The sequence below is a fragment of the Sinohyriopsis cumingii genome, chromosome 7 (genome assembly GCF_028554795.1).
Source record: "Sinohyriopsis cumingii isolate HCF-2022 chromosome 7, ASM2855479v2, whole genome shotgun sequence".
Taxonomy (NCBI): domain Eukaryota; kingdom Metazoa; phylum Mollusca; class Bivalvia; order Unionida; family Unionidae; genus Sinohyriopsis; species Sinohyriopsis cumingii.
Genome location: NC_142967.1, coordinates 77153300 through 77175002, shown reverse-complemented (window position 1 = coordinate 77175002; position 21703 = coordinate 77153300). Strand labels below are relative to the sequence as shown.

At 36.4% G+C, this 21703-nt stretch overlaps 1 protein-coding gene across 2 annotated transcripts in view; it reads left to right on the top strand.

Moving 5' to 3' along the window:
• Positions 1-238: 238 nt before the first annotated feature.
• The window catches only part of LOC149795568 (BTB/POZ domain-containing protein KCTD9-like), a 31696-nt gene continuing 10231 nt past the window's right edge, over positions 239-21703 (top strand). For both annotated transcript variants that reach the window (XR_016422357.1, XM_089965397.1), the window contains exons 1-9: positions 239-422; positions 4561-4688; positions 7553-7596; positions 8724-8868; positions 9690-9751; positions 10848-10979; positions 16788-16855; positions 17680-17775; positions 20551-20700. Coding sequence is in view for 1 of the 2 variants with exons in the window: in XM_089965397.1 (XP_089821523.1) it covers positions 375-422; positions 4561-4688; positions 7553-7596; positions 8724-8868; positions 9690-9751; positions 10848-10979; positions 16788-16855; positions 17680-17775; positions 20551-20700 (873 nt within the window). In the remaining variant the exon portion in view is untranslated. The remainder of the gene's footprint in view (positions 423-4560; positions 4689-7552; positions 7597-8723; positions 8869-9689; positions 9752-10847; positions 10980-16787; positions 16856-17679; positions 17776-20550; positions 20701-21703) is intronic.

Here is a 21703-nt window from a genome sequence, read left to right as displayed (position 1 = left end):
AAAAAATTATGTATATGTCATGTAGCTTCCCGTGGGTTGATTGCTCTTCCCAGTTTCTTCCTAAACCAAATATCCTGGTCAACATGTATAGCCTATCATGTGCTGAAAAATGACGTTAAGCCCACAACAATCCAAAGAATTTGTGCGAATGGTCTTACCCAGCGGTCGTGAGAATAGTCTCGGTCATGCAATAAAAGGGATACATTTCATCATAACACCGTTTCCAAATTTAGTCTATGCATCATGATAAGAGCACACTGATATTGCTCAATCATTTGCGAGGATTTTGTACTATTGCTGATTACACGGACAACCTATTGTTACACCAGACACAATACAGGCATACTGCAAAAGATGCGTATTTAGTATACGTTATGAAGAGGGTTAACATTTTTCGAAACGGTTCAACAAATGATGGAAAGGTGACTTTTTATTTCCTTCATGAATCTTTAGAGAGAGGGAGAGAGACACGAGGAAATTGAATAGTCGTAGGTTCGAATTATTTAAGTCAGTGTCTTCAAGCAGAATATCAAGGAAATAATCTTATTATTTATTATTCAGCTTATAGCTGGGAATCCAGGATCCACGCCCTTCCCAGCACAGTGGTATCAAAATTCTATGAGGGTGTCTCCAAATTACTATCTCCTCACACCATGATCATCTAGTCGGTCATATAATTTTTCAAGACGCCTCCTCTGTGTTCTGTAGGTCGCCCTAAAAAACACAAATATCAGGAGAGATGTCTTACATTGCACGGATAACTATCAGGTTTGTTTGTAAACCCCCCCCCCCATATTTGTTTTGTAGATCGCCCTAAACTGCAAATATTAAGGGAGATGTCTTACATGTAGGACTAACCATCCAGTTTGTTTGTTCTCCATACCGATCATAAAAACAGAATGCATGAAGGATATTTTTAAAAAAATGCACATTATATGACTTATTTCATTCATTGATTTATAAGTTCTAACACGACTATCAGCAGGGGGTCCAGAACATTGTCAACTTGGCATTTAGATTCAAATGGTGGTTTAGTTTTAGCAACATGGTAGCCATATTCGTCTGGGCCAGACTAAGTTTTCAAGCATCAGATGTGATTTAATTCATAGTCTTTAGTAACCCCAATAATTCCATCAATTTTGGAGTTAAATCACTTTGAATGAACATATGTATACAAGAGTTCCTCTTATTTATTTGTTCATTTTCATTAGAAATATTCTAACTATACATTGCAAATATTGGACAGATGTGACACAGGTTTTACTGAAATAGACTGTTCTGGAAACCAGAAATGGACAACGATACATCTGTCAGTTTGTTTATATCAGGAGCATCAGTTTTGCACTTTTTATATACTTGATGCTTTTAAATTGTAAAATCATAAGGCTATATAAACAGCAGAGTGTGCTAATATTATGATAATGATAAGTCAAGGTTTCAAGTGAAACTGTGAACTGTGAAAATGGTTAAGAATAAGAGTGAGTTTGTTGATGTTGTTCTCATCCACAGCAGCCTAGTGCATAGTCATCCAAGTTTCCTAGGCCCTTTCCCCACCTAGTCTGTAAATAAGTCCCTATGCCCCCAAACTTGTACTGATACTGATGGACTGTTTTTGTGGAGTGATCTTGCCTGTTTGTTAACTTGTGGGCAGGGAGGCTATTCTCCCAAACTTGTACTGATACTTATGGACAGTTTGGGGAGTGATCTCACCTATTCATTAAATGTTTGGTGGGTCAAGCTATGGGATTATTCCCACCAAGTCCTACCTTGTAAGACATCAGAAATGATATTTGTGTTGTTTGGGTATACAAAATATGAGGATAGATGTCTTTTATTCCTTATCAGCTGAAATCTAGGTGATTTAAAGGCTACTTTTACTTTATGCCCAGCTACTTTAAAAACTGTATCCCTGCTTTCGGAGGTCCCCCAAACACCTAACCTACTTTTGTGACTCACCCTCCAACCTTAAATCTAATGTAAATCCCAGATTTCCCAACCAGTTTTGGTAATTGGACAGTTGAGGTGCAAGGTCAGAGTGCATTCACTGTCAACAGCATGGAGTTATATATAGTAGTGACCTGGGTTAGTCTCTTTAAATGAATTGACATGTCATTTGATGAGAAAATGATAACCAGGTCACAAAATGAAACAGTTTTGCCCTACCAACTTAAGCCTGATTTCAGTAAGTAGACAACTGATCTTCTCATTCATAACAATTGCAGCTTTTTCTTTCTACTTAGAAAGCTGACATAGAAGCCAATTATTACAAACTGGACATCATGCTTTGCCATTCATTGCCTTGGAAATGATCCAAATTATCGCAGTCGACAATTTTATTGGCATTAGGCTCATGTGACACAAACATTCCAAAGGCCAAGTGCAAACAATTATTTCCACCTGAAAAAAATGGTTGAAATTTCTAACAGGAGTGGGAAAAGTCATAAGAAACTAAGACATGGTGTATATGCATGTTTCTTTGTGTGTGTGAGAGAGAGAGAATGAAATAAAGTTTTTTGACGGTTGCAGATAAGATTAGTATTTTGAATGTTACCCTCACGAAATACAGTATTATTAATATATTCGAACCTGATACTTTATATTTATATATATATATATATATATATATATATATATATATATATATATATATATATATTTATATATTTATATATATATACAATCTCATACCCTGCTTACATTTGGTTTAAGACAGGGATGTGATACCATGATGGGTGGTCTCATATTTTCCTGCTGGATATACTCAGCTTTTCAGCAGAAATTATGTATAATGCTGCTCCAACTATAATATACAAGATAGTAGTTGACTGGTCTCATTATAATTATTTTTTCCTATATAATGTGTGTCTTTAACCTCCATGCAAAGGCAGGACCTCCCAATAAGAAGATTGAGGTTGAAATGTTTAAAAATGCAAGATACGTACTTAAGAACAAAGGTTTGCATCATAGACCTACTTTGCTTAAGTTTAAAAAAAATATCTAAAGACAAACTAGATACATTGGTACCTGCTTTGGTGAACAGTTCTAAGTAAAGGACACATTACAAGGGACAAAATTATTAATTTATTGTCTTCATTTCTTCAGTGAACATATATGCTTGACACCTGTCTGAAATGAAAAAAATGTATGATCAGATAACAGGGATCGTCCTGGGCTTCGCCAATGTCGCAAATTGCGATTTTTTTTCCTTTTTGGCGACAAAAATATCCCATCTGGCGATGTTTTTGGCGACATACTTTTTGGTTATTTAATTTGTACATACAATCATGGATTTGGACTGGATAAATTAAAAGGCAGAACGAAAGGAAGCCACAAACTTGACTAAGCAATGCATTGGTATCAATCTGTTACACAAACAATCCTTTGTTCTTATTGACAACCCCATCTTTACAGTGCATTGTTACATCATAATCTGCTTATGCTGACATTTGGGCTGAGTACTGTGTGCTGCGATACAGTCAATCATGCTACCGCACTATACCTACAACTGACCGACTTCTGAAGACGCGAATAGAACAGATACAATTAATTGAATGGCTAATCCTTCTGTTTTTTTTTTATACATATACCAATACAATAGTTCTGCTGAACCTTCATAGAAAACTGATAAGCTTTGAAGTACCGACAACTGTGTATAAATACAAAGCAAATGGAAACAATCTAAATCATAGTTACATCTGTCGCCAGTGCATCATTTTACTCATTGATCTTTTCCTTTTGCCATCAGTCCTGTGTTACGGCTGCAGAGACTTAAACTCCGCAACAAGAAATAGCAAACAAAAAACAAAAAACAACAGTTTTGCATAATTAATAATAATTATTTATTTCTCAAAATACAGGAGTGAAAGAATCCCTAAGTTGGGTGTGAATTTATGCTTATATATACAGTCCAATATTGCCAGGTGTTGACTCGTGTAAGTTTCATTCGTGGGAATGGAGATCCTATTTTTCTTGTCGAGAAAATTTATACAGCATTCAGTGATCATTCTTGGGATTTAGGAAGCAATTCGCTACAAGCTTTGTGAAGCTAGCCATGGGGGGGGGGGGGCTGCTGAGAGACTACTGGTGTCACCTGTCAGCACTGTACACTGTGAATGTGGATTCAGTAAGATAAACTTCATAAAAACTGACATCAGAAATAAGCTCTGCATCTCATCTCTCGAGAATTTAATGAGAATCAGCATGTACAGATGTGAAAAATTAGACTTTGAAACTGCATTCAACAAGTGGGCAGCCCTAAAATCGCGACGGATCTTCATGTAACACTTTGTAACATTTTGTTAATGCTTGTTGTAATTAAAGTATTAACTAATCCATCTTTTGTAATTTTCATTGCCTGTTACATTAGTAGACTAAATTAACACTTGGAAAAATGTACACTACTTTTTTTGGCGACACTTTTTGAAAATTGGCGACAAAATATTGAGGTTGGCGATTTTTTTGGCGACAGCTTTTTAAAAGCCAGGACCATCCCTGAGATAAGATCTCTTTATAGATTGGGTTATCTATACAGTTCATCTAATATTGTAATATCTCTTGCAGACAATAGCAGTAAGTGATGATAGTTCTCTTGAAGATGTTCTCTCAGATGCCAGTAAGAAATTGGAATTTGTGGTGGAGAAAATTTTTACTGCTAAAGGAGGACTCATTGATGATGTCCAGTTGATCAGGTTTGAGGGATATCCATTTATTGTTGTGATTAAGTTAAAATTTAATAATTTGTCATCAGATTGCTCCAACTGATTAATTTTATATTACCAGTTAATTTGTTCCATTACCAGTTAATTTGTTTAGCTGAATTCTTGCCAAAACCAGGAATTTCTAAGATCTCTTTAAAAGGTGATAATGAATTTTATTTCCCTAATACAATATGAAATAAAGTTTATAAACCCAATTAAAAAGTAATTGTCCTGTTCGTTTTATGTCCATTTCCATAAAAAGAAAATTAGAAGGAATTAAAATACACCTGTCCCTTGATAATTCGCACACAACAGGGTCCACCGACTTAAGCCACACTATAAGTGAGACGCGACTTACAGAGGGACCTCCAAAAATTGAAAAAAGTCGCTTTAACATCGAGAAATCGGGGGGGGGGGGGGGGGGAAGAGGCGTTAGGGAACTGGGCTGTTTAAGACTGAATCAAAATTTTACAATCACGTTGATAATAATTTTTAATAATGCACTTTTTCTAATGAAGCTGTTTGTTGTTCTGTTTAAATAACATTTATTTTCAAAATATCCAATGTATGAAAGATTGTTCCAACTGGTTTCAACAACCATCATGTGTACACGAAAAATCTGTATATTACATCACTGCTTTTTGTTTTCTTGATGAGTCTGGTACCCATAGTGGTGTTTAATAAATATCCTGCCAAATCAGGAGTCTACAAGCAGGGAACTAGACTAACTGTTGATACACCACCAAACAAGATTCCTTTTTTGTCAAAAACATGCGACATTTATTTCGTGAGACAATTGTCTACATCGAAACTCAATTTTTGTATTGTTCAATTAGTACAGTATTGATGTCATGATTTCATTGGAGGTAATAATGAAATTTCTTATCATCCCCGAGGATGTATCTAAGTGCCAGTTCAAGAATTCTCTGAAACTTGCTTGCCCACAATGGTCCGTATCTGAAATCAAGCTCTTTATTTTACGAAGTATTAGTTTCGCTTGGCTGCCTTGTTATCTTTGATCACAATTATGAAAGAGTCGGTTAATTTAAGGTAGTTTATGTTACATACATGATAACATTTATAAGAGCGTTCAATTGATCAAATGAAGTGAGATCACCTGACATACGACTGGGGCTGCTAGATTTTAAGTTTGTAGGTTTTTCGTGCCTTTTAACTTTTCTTTTATTCCGCCTCCTTTTTTATTATTCAAAAGACATAATTAACTTGATAATACAAAGGAGGCCAGCTTTTAATTCAGTGCAATGATACAACAAATACTTCTGCAAGTCAGTTATCAAAATATGGTTGGCACTTAATTAGGTTCTCAGAGAAACGCTCGCAGACACATCAGTTTCCTTTACCAATTTTGATCGCGATTTTCTTCAAGTTCAACAAATAGGATCAATTTTTGGGGTATTTTCGGGTTTAAAAAATGGGATCCATGCCTTACCCGCGTTATAAGCAGGTTCACAAGTTATCAGGCACGAGTTATCAAGAGAGTGGTGTACCAAGGGAAACTAAACATGCCCAGTAAACACTGAAAGATCTTGACACATCATAACTGGATTTTGACCAAATTATTCATGGAATTCATGATTAATAGGTTGAAAACAGTAAAAATACTCAGTGAAATCGATTGAGAACACACCTATACTACATCAGTCATGTTTTAATTGCCTCATCACTAAAGTTTATCTTATTAGAAGGTGCTGTTTAAGTTCACAATTTTATATAAATATGCTAATTTACTTTTTGTCCTCTTGTGGTTACTCCATCAAGATTCTTCTAGCTTTCTAGAAAATGAAACGACCATATCATTGTCCACCACAAAATGTGCAGAGACAACTTGATGATTTGTTATTGATTTAATCATATAGCAGACAACATTTCAATGTGCCACCATTGTTATACCAGTAAGTTGATTGCTTTCCTGAATAACTTGCTGGTTCCTGGCTCTTTAGGAGTGACCAGTCAATTAAACAAGGATAGAGAACCAGTCAGCATACAGCAACAAAACAAATAACAATGGTGTCATTTAATAGAATGGATTTTATTCTGCTTAATTATCAAATCTATTTTAAATCAGAAAGGTTCATCTGCAGATACATGTATATTCAAACAGTACTTTGTTCAAGGTATCTTGCATAAAACAGTTTTTGACAGATCCATTGTCTTCGACCACAAATACATGGATTACTCTAATTTCAGATCAGGCCCCTCCTGTATTTTAAATGAGGTGCCCATTGGGCTTTTGAAAAAAATCTAATTTTCCTGATAAAACTTTGATCATGCTGATGAAATGTAGAAATTTATTCTCAAGATGTTGAAAAGACTAGTAAATTATTATTATTTATCCTCATGTATGCCCATTTCCCTTATGAAGATCATCTTCTCGTCATACTTCAATCGACAGCTGTAAACTTTGTATACAAAGTGAAGCATGTGACCTATGAATGGATAACAGATTCACTGGATTACCTATATTTAGTGCTAGTTGGCTTTAAGATAAGATTCTGCCAGAGTGTTGCACAAAATGCCATTTTTGATATTCATGTGCAGTACAGAAACCAGCCAGCATTAGTTTAGTTGGTACCGAAATGTTCATCAGTTGTTGCAACCAGTGCAGTGATGTGTGACCGCATCATGGGACTAAGGCTGGTGTGTATATATAACAAGCTATTAATTGATTACTTTATTAGAAAGGTTCAGATGATTTGGAAGTTTTTTATAATTGGAAACATGATTCATTAGATTATTGTCACATTCTGCCACTTTGGATCTATTGAAAATCAAATAAACCTCTATTGTGAATTTTTTCAACTTTTTAAATTTCTTTTAATTTTTTTCCTTTGCAGAGATGATGATGTTTTGTACCTGTCAAGTGGGGAGTCTTTCATCGGTAAGTTACGACTGTCCATAGTTAAAAATTGATCAACTGAACTCTTCTTTTAAGATTGATAGGTTGTTCGGGAGATTATTTGTGTCAGGTAAAAAGTAGATCTAATTTTGAAAATTGGAAGTCTGTGACAAGATAACAGACATCTTGGAAGAGACTTAACAGTGCAAAGTACAAAGAGTCTTGGTAAAGTACAAGTCATACAGGTTATGTAGGTGTTCATTACCAACTATTTCAGCATAGGTGATGTTTTTGGGAATATGATTGCACTCACCTTTTAATGATTATTATTCAGTTTGTTTCACAGCTTGTTGATCAGATTTCCTTGTAAGTTTATTATATATAAGTGTTCCCGGAAATACATGCAACAAAACCAGTGTTTAGGTACTTGGACAATTTTGGATAAGGCCAACCAAAATGTGTGATCCATCGTAGAACAGATTGAATGTTATGTGCTATGATGTCATAATGAAGTGCCACATTTAGGAGAAATTGCACAACCCCCTGTGCTTGTAATGATTGAAAATGATGTCTGCTTTTCTTGACCCAGATTAATGTCTTGCTGCCATAGTGAGAGATAACGTTCGTCTGGAAGTTTTGTGATAACAACTAAATCTACAGTTAGGAATTAATAGACTTTGGTCAGACATTACTATTACATATAGGGGCCCAGAGTGGCCAAGTGGTCTAAAGTGCTGTCCTTTACGGATCACTGCCATCTCACCTTTGTCTGCTTGGGTTCGAGTCTCGGATTCGGCCTGTGTGGGTATGTGAGAAAGCTTGCCAGTAGCTTTCCCGTGGGTCGGTGGTTCTTTCCCAGGTTCTTCCTCCACCATTAATACTGGCCACCATGTAAAGCCTATCATGTGCTGAAAAATGGTGTTAAACCATACAGCAACAACAACTATTATGTTAGAACAAAAATTTATATTTTATTTAAGATCAGTAAAGGTGCCTGCATGACCATGTGACTTCATCTTATGATGGTTTCCATTCTATTTGTAGGTTAATCCTGCAATTATTGATGGTACCCATTTTTAACTGTATGTCAATTGTTGTATGTTGATCATAATCAACCAGTGTGATAGACTTATAAACCAAACACTAGCAGTGTGTCTTTTTTCTTTCAGTTCCATCTAATGATGATGAGAGGGTGCACAGTCCATCTTGCCCGCTAAACAGTAAGCGGGCGTGTCCCCAAAGACAAAATGCCTGTTGCCAAAATGGAGAATGGATTACACTCAATGTTGGGGGGAAAATATTTAGCACTACCAGGTACAGCATCAGATCATTTCATTACCTGCATGGACAATATTGTTATTATGTCCATTTGTTTGACTTTCTGTTTCTCTTTGAAATCATTGGAAAATGCTGGGGAAATAAGATGTGGAGATCTTTTGTGGCAGGGCAAGAAATTTTCTGTGTATTTTAGAGAGAAAATGATAATAAGAATATTCAAATAAAATTGTATATGCTTGCTCGTACATTGAGTCCAGTGGTAAACTGTACAGATCCAGATCTGACATAACATCAGATATGGGTCTAGTCCGTTTGGACTAATCAGGGGTACAAACAACATAGACCCTAATCTGCCTGCATATTATGTGATGGCAAATTGGGGTCCATATTGTTTGCATGGATGAAGTGTGATAAAAATATGAGACTTGCTATTTTTTTAAAAAGTGAACTTTTATTGGTATGAAAAAATTTAATATAAGAATAATTTTACACACAGGGAAATATTTAATTTGCCAATGAAAGTCCTGATAACTTTTTTAAGAAGGGAGATAACTCCAATTATATCATTATCTATTAGCTTTTAAGGCAGTGCCAGTGCCATCATAAGATTTTGTTCTCAGATATAAAAGCTGAACATGAAAATACCAGCAGGATTCATATTTGCAGTTTGTCTTTCACTTGATAATCGGCAACAATAATTCATGATGTACAATACTAATGAATACATATAGGAAGTTTCAGAATACCATGGCATAACAATACAGGTATATGCAGTAGAGTTGCATTAGGGTGGTTCCAGGATTATTTACATTGGGGAAACCATATGCATGCTCATGTTTTGGTTCTTGTAATTTTAGGTCCACACTAACTCAGCAGGATGGTGACAGCATGCTTGCAAGGATGTTCTCAGGAGGCCATGGTAAAACAATAATATCTAACACATTGTAGTCACTTATTTATTCATACAAATGAGTTACATCTTAAAGATTTTAACAATCTTTCTTTCCTTATTCATGTAGAATCATTAATCTAAAATTCTGGGCCCTTTTATTACTAATAAAATCATTTGTCACAAGCCTCACCTTCCATTATTTGCATGGGAAAATCTTTACTAATTCCATCAAAATTGTAAATGGTGCAGACCTATTTCATTTAATAATATTATGATTTCAAAATTTATTTTAACCCAGACAGCTCTTTAACTAAGAAAACACAAAGTTTCTGTGTATTGTCTTCATTTCGGTCTGCATTGTGGATCTTTGTCAGATTTTGATTTCATATGTTTGCTTGTATTATGTAATACTGTGCAATCAGTCCCTCTTGGCAACAGCCGGTGGACTTTGAACTGGTCATGTGTAGAGAGATTAAGATGTGCTAAGCTAGATTAAATGTTTTGGTGGAAATCTTAAATTTTGTTATATTTCCAAAATGTCCAGTTCTGTTAAATTTCCATTCATCAGTTACTGTTTTTAAAAGCCAAATAAAAAAAATAAAGTATGATTGGAATGTAAACCAATAAATTGTTAACTCTCACTTGTAAACAGGTGATTGAATCAATGATCATCAAATCAAGAAACTACTGTTATCACCCCAATTATCATATGGATTAAATGAAGGTATTTGTCATTGCACAGCAATAAACACTGGCACATGGGGATGGAATAGCCAGTTCATTTGAATTAAAGTGTATGATTTGTTTCTTTGTACCTTGTACTTAGCGTTAAATCAATCCAAAACACAAAATGCATTACAAGTAGACATATTGTACTTAATCACCCATTACTGACACCTGAAAGCTAATTATAAAGAACAACATATCAAAATTGAATTCCCATTCAATTACCAATATGTACTGTACTGAAAAAACACCAGGTCCGACAGCTTGTTCTTTTCACTTTGGATTTTAATGTTTTTTTAATATACATTTGATGGAAGTGCAAATTTAAAACTGCCATGTTTTCAGTGTAGTTATGATGTGGGTAATAATTACTATAAAATATATATATTTATTTTAGATTGTACATGGAGTAGCATGGTGGATGAAAATGGAGCCTACCTAATTGATAGAAGTCCTCTGTACTTTGAGCCGATCCTTAATTATCTCCGACATGGGAACCTCATTCTTGATAAATTTGTCAACCCTGAAGGTATTTATATCATTGAGATCTTTCTTAAAACTCAATAAACTGGACTCGAACTCCAAACATCCAAATTAAAAAGTATCCTATTAATTTCTCCGTATCAGTAAAATTTAGCATGCATTAGAGATGTATACAACATGGTAGCCAACCCAGACTGATCTGATGGTAGGGTTCAAATCCACGTCCAGCCATGTGTCTGACATGCTAACCGTTGCCATGGCTTTGCTTCCATTAGTCACCTTCGAAGCATGCAGTATATAGCATCTGGCCTATTCTATTTATCTGAGTTTGCAAGGGAGTCAAATCTTACAGCATGCAGTACGGAGTATCTGGTACATCCTATACATCTGAATTTGCAAGGGAGCCAAATCTTATAGCAGGCAGTGCGGAGCATCTGGTAGATTCTTTTTATCTGAGTTTGCAAGGGAGCTTTATCATACAGCATGCAGTATGAAGCATCTGGTACATTCTATATATTCATGTCGGGGGAGGGGGCCGAGTGGCCAAGTGGTCTAAAGCACTCACCATTACAGATTACTGCCATCTCGCCTGTGCCTGCGTGGGTTCGAGTCCAAGGCTCGGCTAGCTTGGGTACGTGGGAAAGCCTTCTCGTGGGTCGGTGGTTCTTCCCTGGGTTTTCCAGGGTTCTTCCTCCACCAGTTATACTGGCCGCCATGTATAGCCTATCTTGTGCTGAAAAATGGCGTTAAACCCTAGAACAACAACAACAACATGTCTGCAAAGGAGCCGTATCATACAGCATGCAGTATGAAGCATCTAGTTCATTCTATATATATTCATGTCTGCAAGGGAGCCAACTCTTACAGCATGCAGTATGGAGCATCTGGTACATTTTATATATCTGAATTTGCAAGGGAACCAAATCTTATAGCAGGCAGTGCAGAGCATCTGGTAGATTCTTTTTATCTGAGTTTGCACAGGAGCCTTTTCATGCAGCATGCAATATGAAGCATCTGGTACATTCTTTATATTCATGTCTGCAAGGGAGCCGTATCATACAGCATGCAGTATGAAGCATCTGGTACATTCTAATCTTCATGTCTGCAAGGGAGCCAACTCATACAGCATGCAGTATGGAGCATCTGGTACATTTTATATATCTGAATTTGCAAGGGAGCCAAATCTTATAGCAGGCAGTGCAGAGCATCTGGTAGATTCTTTTTATCTGAGTTTGCAAGGGAGCCTTGTCATACAGCATGCAGTATGAAGCAATTGGTACATTTTGTATATTCATTTTTGCAAGGGAGCCGTATCATACAGCATGCAGTATGAAGCATCTGGTACATTCTATATAGTCATGTCTGCAAGGGAGCCAACTCTTACAGCATGCAGTATGGAGCATCTGGTACATTTTATATATCTGAATTTGCAAGAAAGCCAAATCTTATAGCATGCATTAATTTGCATCTGGTACATTCTATATACATATATATATATCTGGACGTAGAACACAATTAATTTTACTTCATGTTCTCTACATTTGTTTCTCAATACTGACCTTTCCACTGTGTGGCAGTCAATACAAATCATATGTTAGTCTAAAATACCTTCAAAGATAACTTCACGGTCAAGTTCTTGTCAAAGGTTGACCTGCATATTTTTGAGAGGCTGGACTGTCAAGAGAGCAGCATGTAAACAGAACACAGATTTCACTTCCGGATATCACCAAGGCCTTATTACTCACTGTGCACTGTCGCCGAAATACACACAGAAAACCACACCCTGAACTCATATTCTGAAGAATAAACAGTTACCATTAAATCCCTACCAAAAATGCATAAATAAAACTCTTCTATCACCACCAAAATGAGAGAGGAAAAAATGCTTTAAAAATAGGCTAGATCTACATTCGTGGGTACTGAACTGGAAGTACTAATTGTGACCTGATTCCATATATGAGTTTGCAAGGGAGCCAAATCTTATAGCATGCAGTATGGAACATCTGGTATATTCTATTTATCCATGCTTGCAGGGGAGTCGAATCTTACAGCATACAGTATGGAGTATCTGGACTATTCTATATATCTGAGTTTGCAAGGGAGCTAAATCTTATAGCATGCAGTATTGAGCTTCTGGCCCATTCTATATATATATATCTGAGTTTGCAAGGGAGCTAAATCTTACAGTATGCAGTATGGAGCTTCTGGCCCATTCTATATATCTGAGTTTGCTTGGGAGCTTACAGTATGGAGCATCTGGCCTACACTATATATCTGAGTTTGCTAGGGAGCCGACTCTTACAGCATGCAGTACGGAGCATCTGACTCATTCAAATAATAAAAACAAGTTCTATTTGTTAAATATGACGTGAACACAAATGTTACACTAAGAAATCATCATATATGCCATAAACCTCTAATTACTGTGTTAAGTCATTTTTATCCCTTGGTTTCAAGAAACTCTACAGTATTTTGATAAAATGGAAATTTTTATTAGGCTTATTACAAAAAGTTAAATATTTTAAGCGTACTAAACAGATCACAATTTTGTTGACCAAGGAAAATGCATGGAATGTGATGTGGCTGACCAGCAAAGTCACCTTGCTGCTTTGTACATCTTAGCATGATGCAAGTATGAAGTTTGATAGATTAATGTCTTTTTTGAACTTGTAAGTATAAGTAAATAAATTTTGGGCAGATGACAGGTGCAGACAATAAGGTTTGTAATGGATCTAACAGTATGACCATCCAGGATCATACAGCCGCTTGTGCTCTCCCCATGCCTAGGGCTTCATCTTTCTATGGTTTGAGAGATTTAATGATAGATCTGTCTGTCCTAACAGCTACCTATGGTGACCTTAGGAATTAATCCATGTGTCTCATATCCGAGTGACAGCCCTACTCAGATCTGACATTGGAGAAGACAGAGTTTAGTTTTGAGGCTGCCATCGAAGAGATATACCACGTGTTGCCATCTATTGAATGCCCTCCACCCCATACTAGCATTCATGGTTGAGCAACAACAGTCCCTGTATCTCCTCTTTGATCATGTCAGTGGCAAATGGGGAATAGGGGAAATGCCTCTTCACATCAGCCTCAGACTGAAAGCTATCATAAATGCCTTTCAGTTCTAAAACAATCAGCTCTGCAAGAATTCAGTCCTGATTCTATTGGACAACTCCATAGTGGTGACTTACCTCCTCAAAAAAGAAAGGGGGCACCATATCACCTGATCTATGCATGCTGGTTTGGCAGTGTTGGTTCTGCCAATGTATCAACATGAAAATCACATTCACAACAAACTCAATGTCTTGGCTGACATTCACCATATAAAAGGGTCAAATTATCTATTCAGAATGGTCCCTTCATCCTTTGGTTTGTCCTCAGATTTCTGTGCTTTTGGGGCATTCAATGATCAGCCTTTTTGTGACAAGATGGAACCACAGAATGGTACACCCTTGTATCTGGAAGATTAGGCCATGGATGTACTGTCAGTCACTTGAGAGGTTTTATGAGCATTTGCCTACCCCCACGCTTCTGGTGTTAGTATAAAAAGTAATATGGAAGATTCGGGTCAGAATTGCAAGATAATTTTGATGCTTTTTAAGTTTTCAGATTGGACAAGGCCTGGGTCAGCGATCCACCTGATCTAGCAACAAACCTACCCTGGAAGATTGCCAAACTGAACCTTCTCAACCAGTCAAGATCAAAGGTGTTTCACCCCAGCCCAGACCATCTACTCTTTCATGCTTAGCTTTTGTCAGGACAGCCTTGTGAGAAAAAGAACCTTGACCTGATTGTGGAGAGAATCTTGATATAAGTAGGCCCTCCACCATGAAGGCTTATGAGGGAAAGGGGCATGTTTTCAGGGGCTGGCATGAAGTCAATAATATCCTCCTTTTGATCCCTCTACTCAATGACTTTTATCTCTGGTTCTCTTAGGGGAAAAAGTGGGCACCAGTTAACATGGCTACCACTCCATGATATCAGACACATTCAATTAACATTAACGGCTACCACTCCATGATATCAGACACATTCAATTAACATCAAAGGCTACCACTCCATATCAGACACATTCAGTTAACATCAAAGGCTACCACTCCATGATATCAGACACATTCAGTTAACATCAAATGCTACCACTCCATGATATCAGACACATTCAGTTAACATCAAAGGCTACCACTCCATATCAGACACATTCAGTTAACATCAAAGGCTACCACTCCATGATATCAGACACATTCAATTAACATCAAAGGCTACCACTCCATGATATCAGACACATTCAGTTAACATCAGAGGCTATCACTCCATGATATCAGACACATACATGCATCATGGCAAGAAGACATCAGTCACGTTAAAGATCCATCATGTCTACTAGCCAGTTTTAATTGAAATAGACCAAGATCCCTTATCCTGTTTCCACAAGAGAATCTGTCTTAGTTTATAAAATTGCTCAAATTATGTAAATTAGAGACATTATTCTAGACCTATCTGAAGTTGTTGTCAGACAAAAAAATGTTTCATAATAGCTTTAGCTTTGGTGTGCAGGTGAGTTATATGCCCTCTCACTGGATCCAAAATATCTTTTATTCAGATTGGATGGTTTGGTAATCCTCATGACACAACTAGAATTTGTAGCCAGAAACCAGTTACTGTCATTGGGCAGAGTCATTATATCCTCCCTCTTTTCTATAGATAGGTTGAGACCAGCAGCCATTCAAGATCCTGTTAGTGTCCTCAAGCACTACTTGAATTGCAAAGAGACAAGTCATGGCAACTGTTAATGACTTTTCCTCCTGGGTCAAAGCACGAAATCAGGACATCATCTCCCAACCTGATCTTCATTGCTTAAGTGGGTTTTTTAGGCTCAGCGTATTCTGACATCTTAAAAGATTAGAGTCACTTAGTGGGGATTTCTGCTCATGAAATGAGAAAATGAGAGTGATTTATCCAAGTCTTGCATCCAAATGTAGCATTTTGATTTGAGACATCACAGACTCTCTTAGCTGGCATGCTGAGTCAACCTTCTTGAATTTGTATCTCCTGGATTTAGCTTCATACAGACAAAACCTGAATCTGGTGGGTCCCATAGCTGTTGCTTGGATGACCAGCAGACCCAGTTAAACCATCACAGCCTCTTAGCTTCCCTGGATTTTCAAGTGAAGTTTGATGGTAAGGAGATTCAGTTAATCATCTTAACCTGATTGAGTGGTAAGGGTTCATGTGACCATAGGTTGTGTTTCTTTAAGGAGCAGAGCAGGTTATCATTCACATGGGGAATATAATATTTTATTCCCTTTCAGAATACCTTGTTTACGGGTAGGATGCTCAGCATTCCCTCATGCTGTTACCTATTCTCTCAATGTGAATGTTATTGGGAGAATTGTATTCAAAACAGAAAACAAAGTTTCCTAGTCAGTTATGGGGCTTTTTTTTAAGAATACTTCACTGATCACATTACTTAATGACCCTCCCATCAGCCTCACAGTACTAGCATCATCCTTGGTAGTTCATGCAGCTTAAAGAATGGCAACACCTAGTGGTGGCAGAGGGAGGTTATGGGCAAGAGTTATGCCCTTTTTCTATATGATGTATACAGCAAAGACGAATTTTCATCTTTTCGTCTGGCTGAATTCATGAGGTAGCAGGATTATATCCTAATGTTAATGTGATGGGTAAGTATTCACACAAAAACATAATTTAATTGAAAAATTTGCTTTTTTGTTTTTCATCTTTTTTTCTGTGGTCAATCCATGTGAATGCACAAAGTTAATCATAAGCCAACATTTCGCCTAATGGTTCATATATCAAAATAAATAAAAATGTCATGTTCTAATTTCAGGAGTTTTGGAAGAAGCAAAATTCTTTGGTCTTACATCTCTGATTGAAGTATTAGAAGAGACAATTGAGGTATGACTACTTTATCAGCTTTATTCTATCACATTACTGAATTCTTTGGTTTGAAGGTTTCATGCAGAGTTTCAACGATTTTTATTTTGAAGCAGTCCTCAGGTGCCTATTATCATCCCTTTGAAAATAATTCAAAGTTCCCAGTTATTCAAAGTTCCCACTTTTAACAATTTACTACCATAAATGCATTCCCTGTAAGTCAATTTGGGTTCTAAAATGATGAGACCAATGCCTTTCTCAACCGTCTTAAGATAATCATGGTTAATTTACTGTGAAACTATGTATATATTGTCCTTTATTATGGAAGAAATTAGAAACCAGTACAAATTTGAATGGGCATCCAGTTTAGGGGCCGTCCATTTAGTATGTACGCATGGAGGGGGGAGGGGAGTTAACCCAAATGCATAGGCTTGGATATGGGGGGTCTACTGATAATGTACATATGCATAGGAAATGGGGGGCTGAAATCTCAATAATAATTAGTCGCCAGGTGCACATAATGGGTGTTTTGATATGAGGTCAGTGTTTCCAGGTGCACATAATGGGTGTTTTGATATAAGGTCAGTGTTTCCAGGTGCATATAATGGGTGTTTTGATATAAGGTCAGTGTTTCCAGGTGCATATAATGGGTGTTTTGATATAAGGTCAGTGTTTCCAGGTGCATATAATTGTTGTTTTGATTTAAGATCAGTGTTTCCAGGTGCATATAATGGGTGTTTTGATTTAAGATCAGTGTTTCCAGGTGCATATAATGGGTGTTTTGATTTAAGATCAGTTTTAAAGTTGGGACCTTTAAAGTACTGTTATGCTTGTCTTCATTACAGAGAGAGGAGCCAGCTGATGATGATACGCCTATTGGCCGAAGGGAGTTAGTCCTAAGATTAATGGCCACCTCCACGGACAAGGAACTTCGATGTCAGGTATTTCATACAGTTAATTCAGAAATTCTTGTTTTCAGAGTGATCGCAAAACAAACATATCACTTCCTTCTAATTTCATTCATTGATGACTTTTTTTTCATTGTGCTCCACCATGATAGTGTAAAGGCTAAATACAATGCACTGTTGCCTGTGACCATTTCTTTTTATGTATATTGCCAGTCACACCTTAGTTAGGTTTTGTATTTGCGATATCCTGTTGTATTTTATAATTGGAACTATTTACTTAATACAAACCGAATACTGTGGAATTCCTCTTATTCTTGTGGTACTTATTGGATTTTACATGCAATATCTGTTTTATAAATGCTTTTACCTCCAGCTGCTGAACCACAAATTTAAATACCTGACACGCGATATCAATTCCATAAAATGCTTTTTCCCTGATATGAGTGTCTACGAATTTAGATACCCAATGTACAATATCTGTTGCATTAAATGCTTTAGTTTAAGGTGCACTTCCACAAACATAAATACCCAGCACAGTGCATTTAGATGCATATCCAGAAATTTTAAATACCAATTAAAATGTAACTTTTTGCAAATGATATCTAAAAATCAATAAATTCACAGTACATAAATAATGTCTATACCACTTATAAGTTGAGTACATCTGTAAACTGTAAAGACTCATATCTGCCATTGTTAGGGGTAATCAGAAAAACAAACATATACCCAGGTTTGCCTTTAACACATCCATGCCAACTATTATGCTTTTGGTGTACTCATTGCACTTTTTTTCACTAAATTATGCCTTATGTGTAAATGTATTCAGATTACGCATTTTCGGTATGTCCCCCTCCCCAAAAATTGAATAATTTGTTTTCTTTTATTCACATCCCATTAATCTTTCAGACCATATTCTAGAAAAGATGGCTTTTACATAACTACATAATAAGTACGCATATCCATAGCCTTGCATGCACTTTCCTAACAGTATTATGTTCTATTTATAGCAGCTGCCCTATTTCCAAGAAATATGCTGGTTTTACTTTCAAACTTTTGACCTCAGTTTCTATTTATAGCAGTTGTGTGGTTTAGTTAGGAGAGATCAGACTTGTTTTCTAATTTGTAATCTTTGCTTGCAGATTCTTTGTTCTAATTCATATCTGATACAGAACCAGTCTGTAGGTATTTGGCACGAAGTCAAGGCAGACATATTCTAGTAGATGTGTGTGTTAGAGCAGAAATGTTTTTCATATAATTTCACAGATGGATTAGAAAAAGATGTAAAACCAATTTAAAGATGAATGCATGAATTACACAATACAGCATTTCATTCTAGGACAGCTTCACATCCACTACAGGCTGTGTGGAAAGAATTTTACTGATGGTCATGATGGTAAAACAAAGAAACATTGAATTAGCTCATTTTACTACAATACAAGGTAACTTGTAACTTCTTTTTTAAAGCAGAACTAATAAATGCCGTGGCAAAATTTACAGAGTTCTTAATAGGTCACAGACTGCTCCTAGCAGTAGAAGACTACATTGGTCCAATGTTCAAATGAATGTTTCCTGATTCCAAAATTGCAGTAAATATGCATGTGCAAGAACAAAATCGTCTAATATTGTTAGGTGTTTAGCGGAAGATAATTCACTTAAAATTGTAGAAGTTAGGAAAATTGGGCCATTTAGTATTGCAACAGACAGGAGCAGTGATTATGATGATAAAAGTTGTACCCAGCCTGTGTAAGAGACTTTGACAGTGAAAAGGGCAAAGTCAGAATGCTCTTCTTTCATTACCAGAATTAACAGTAGATTCCACTGGAGAAAACATTTTTTATTTGCCTGATAATGCTTTGAATAAACATAAGTTGGCAAAACTGTATGGGGTTTTCATCTGATAATGTATCAGTGATGTCTGGAATTCATAAAGGTGTTGCATTTTATATTTTGAAAAATGTCTCCTTCAGTCTACATATTAAGTTGTCCTTGCTGCAGGCAAATGGCTGCTGATAAATTAGAAGGAGAACCCCTGAAGAAGTATCAAGTTGGCATTCTACCTGTACTTATGTGGACAGAGTTGATGTGCAATGGCACCTTATTTCCCATCTAAAAGATCCAATAACTGGAAGATATATATATATCCTCTTCTTTGTCAGGTTATGAAAGGAATATTGGTTTTTTACCATTCTAATGCTGACTGAGAGTTTGTTCAGTATTGTTAACAAAAATAAAGCTGAATTTATATCCAGGTTCTGTAACCCAGCACTTGGTTCTCTACTGGTGTGCAAAACATTCATATTCCTGGCTGGTACAAAGTGTTTTGAAATGCAGTATGAGAGACTGTTGCTTTTTAAAGCTCAAAGTGCTATATATGAAAATTTTAAGCAGTAATTGATCTTAAAAAAGACCAGAACCGGTAAATAAATCATTTTGTACATATGCTCATTGAATTTTAATATGTTATATGTGGATTACTGTTTTTGTCCACTTGGATTGCACTTTTTCCTCACCAGGGGTTGGCATGTATGTTAACAGCATATCAGGGTCAATGTTATTTGCAGTTGGACTCATACATTAGTTTATATGATACTTGTGTATAAGTTTGCTCAAATTACATACTGCAGTGACCCAGATCTGCCATCACAAATTGTGACCATTAGATATGGGTCACTTTGTTTGAATTACTATAAACAGCATAGACTCTGATCCTGATGAATTATGCAGCAGCATATCAGGGTCTCTTTGTTTTGTTGGTTTTCTTTTGCATTTGGATCTGACGTGCATGTACATTTCATGTTTATTTTATAGGGTATGAATTTTGCTGGTGCTAACCTGTCGAAGCTTGATCTGAGATACATGAACTTTAAGTATGCCATACTGAGAAATGCCAACTTGTCAGGAGCCAACCTGTCCTACTGTAACTTTGAGAGGGCTGATCTGTCCAAAGCCTCTCTTGATGTAAGCATAATATATACACATGTTTAGATGATAATTATATGCACATACCTATCTTATTGTAATTCTGAGAGGGAATATCTGTAAAAACTTGTACGCATAATACATGTGCATGAGTCTTTTTCACACACACACAATCTGGATAGCAAAGTGGTAAGATGCTACCTCTGTCTTCAAGGGGTTAAATGGAGTGCATAAGATCAGAGATAGCCAAAAGTCTAGTTTACCTAACATTGCTTGAGAAATTCTCACTTATTAAAAGTTGCAAAACTAGTCTTCAGCTAGATTCATATCATGTATATTCTGGGTTACGGCCTCATAAGCAGAACATTATTATCTAATTATGTGTGGACCTTTTGCATCACATAATATTACCCTGTAATGCTACGTGTTGAGTAACATTTGAATTTATGAAGTACTCAGTACTGGAAGCTATAAACTTGAATTTATGAAGTACTCAGTACTGGAAGCTATAAACAGGGGCTTCTGAAGACAGTTGGTCCATAAATACCGATGTTGTTGTTGTGGTGTGTTTTAACGCCATTTTTCAGCACATGATAGGCTATGCATGGGTGCCAGTATTATTGATGGAGGAAGAACCACCGACCCATGAGAAGCTACTGGCAAGCTTTCTCACATACCCACATTGGCCGAATCCTAGACTCGAACCAATGCAGTCAGTTCTGGAAGCCATAAACAAGGGTTTCTGAAGACAGTTGGTCCTTAAATACAGATGTTTGGAGTATCTAAGATATCAAATATAAACTTCTTAGGATAGATAGACTATTTAAAAAATGATTTAAAATAAAATGGTAGTGTTTTTTAACATTTGAGGTGTCTGATATAGAGTTAAATTTCTAATGTATGAGGCTAGGTGGCCTCTTAAGACCAGTGGTCTTTTTTCATGCATATTTACACACAAGTTACCTTTTGGTTTGCACTCTATTTATCAGTGTTGATCATATAGCTAATGCATCATATAGCAAAGAAGGTTTATATATATATC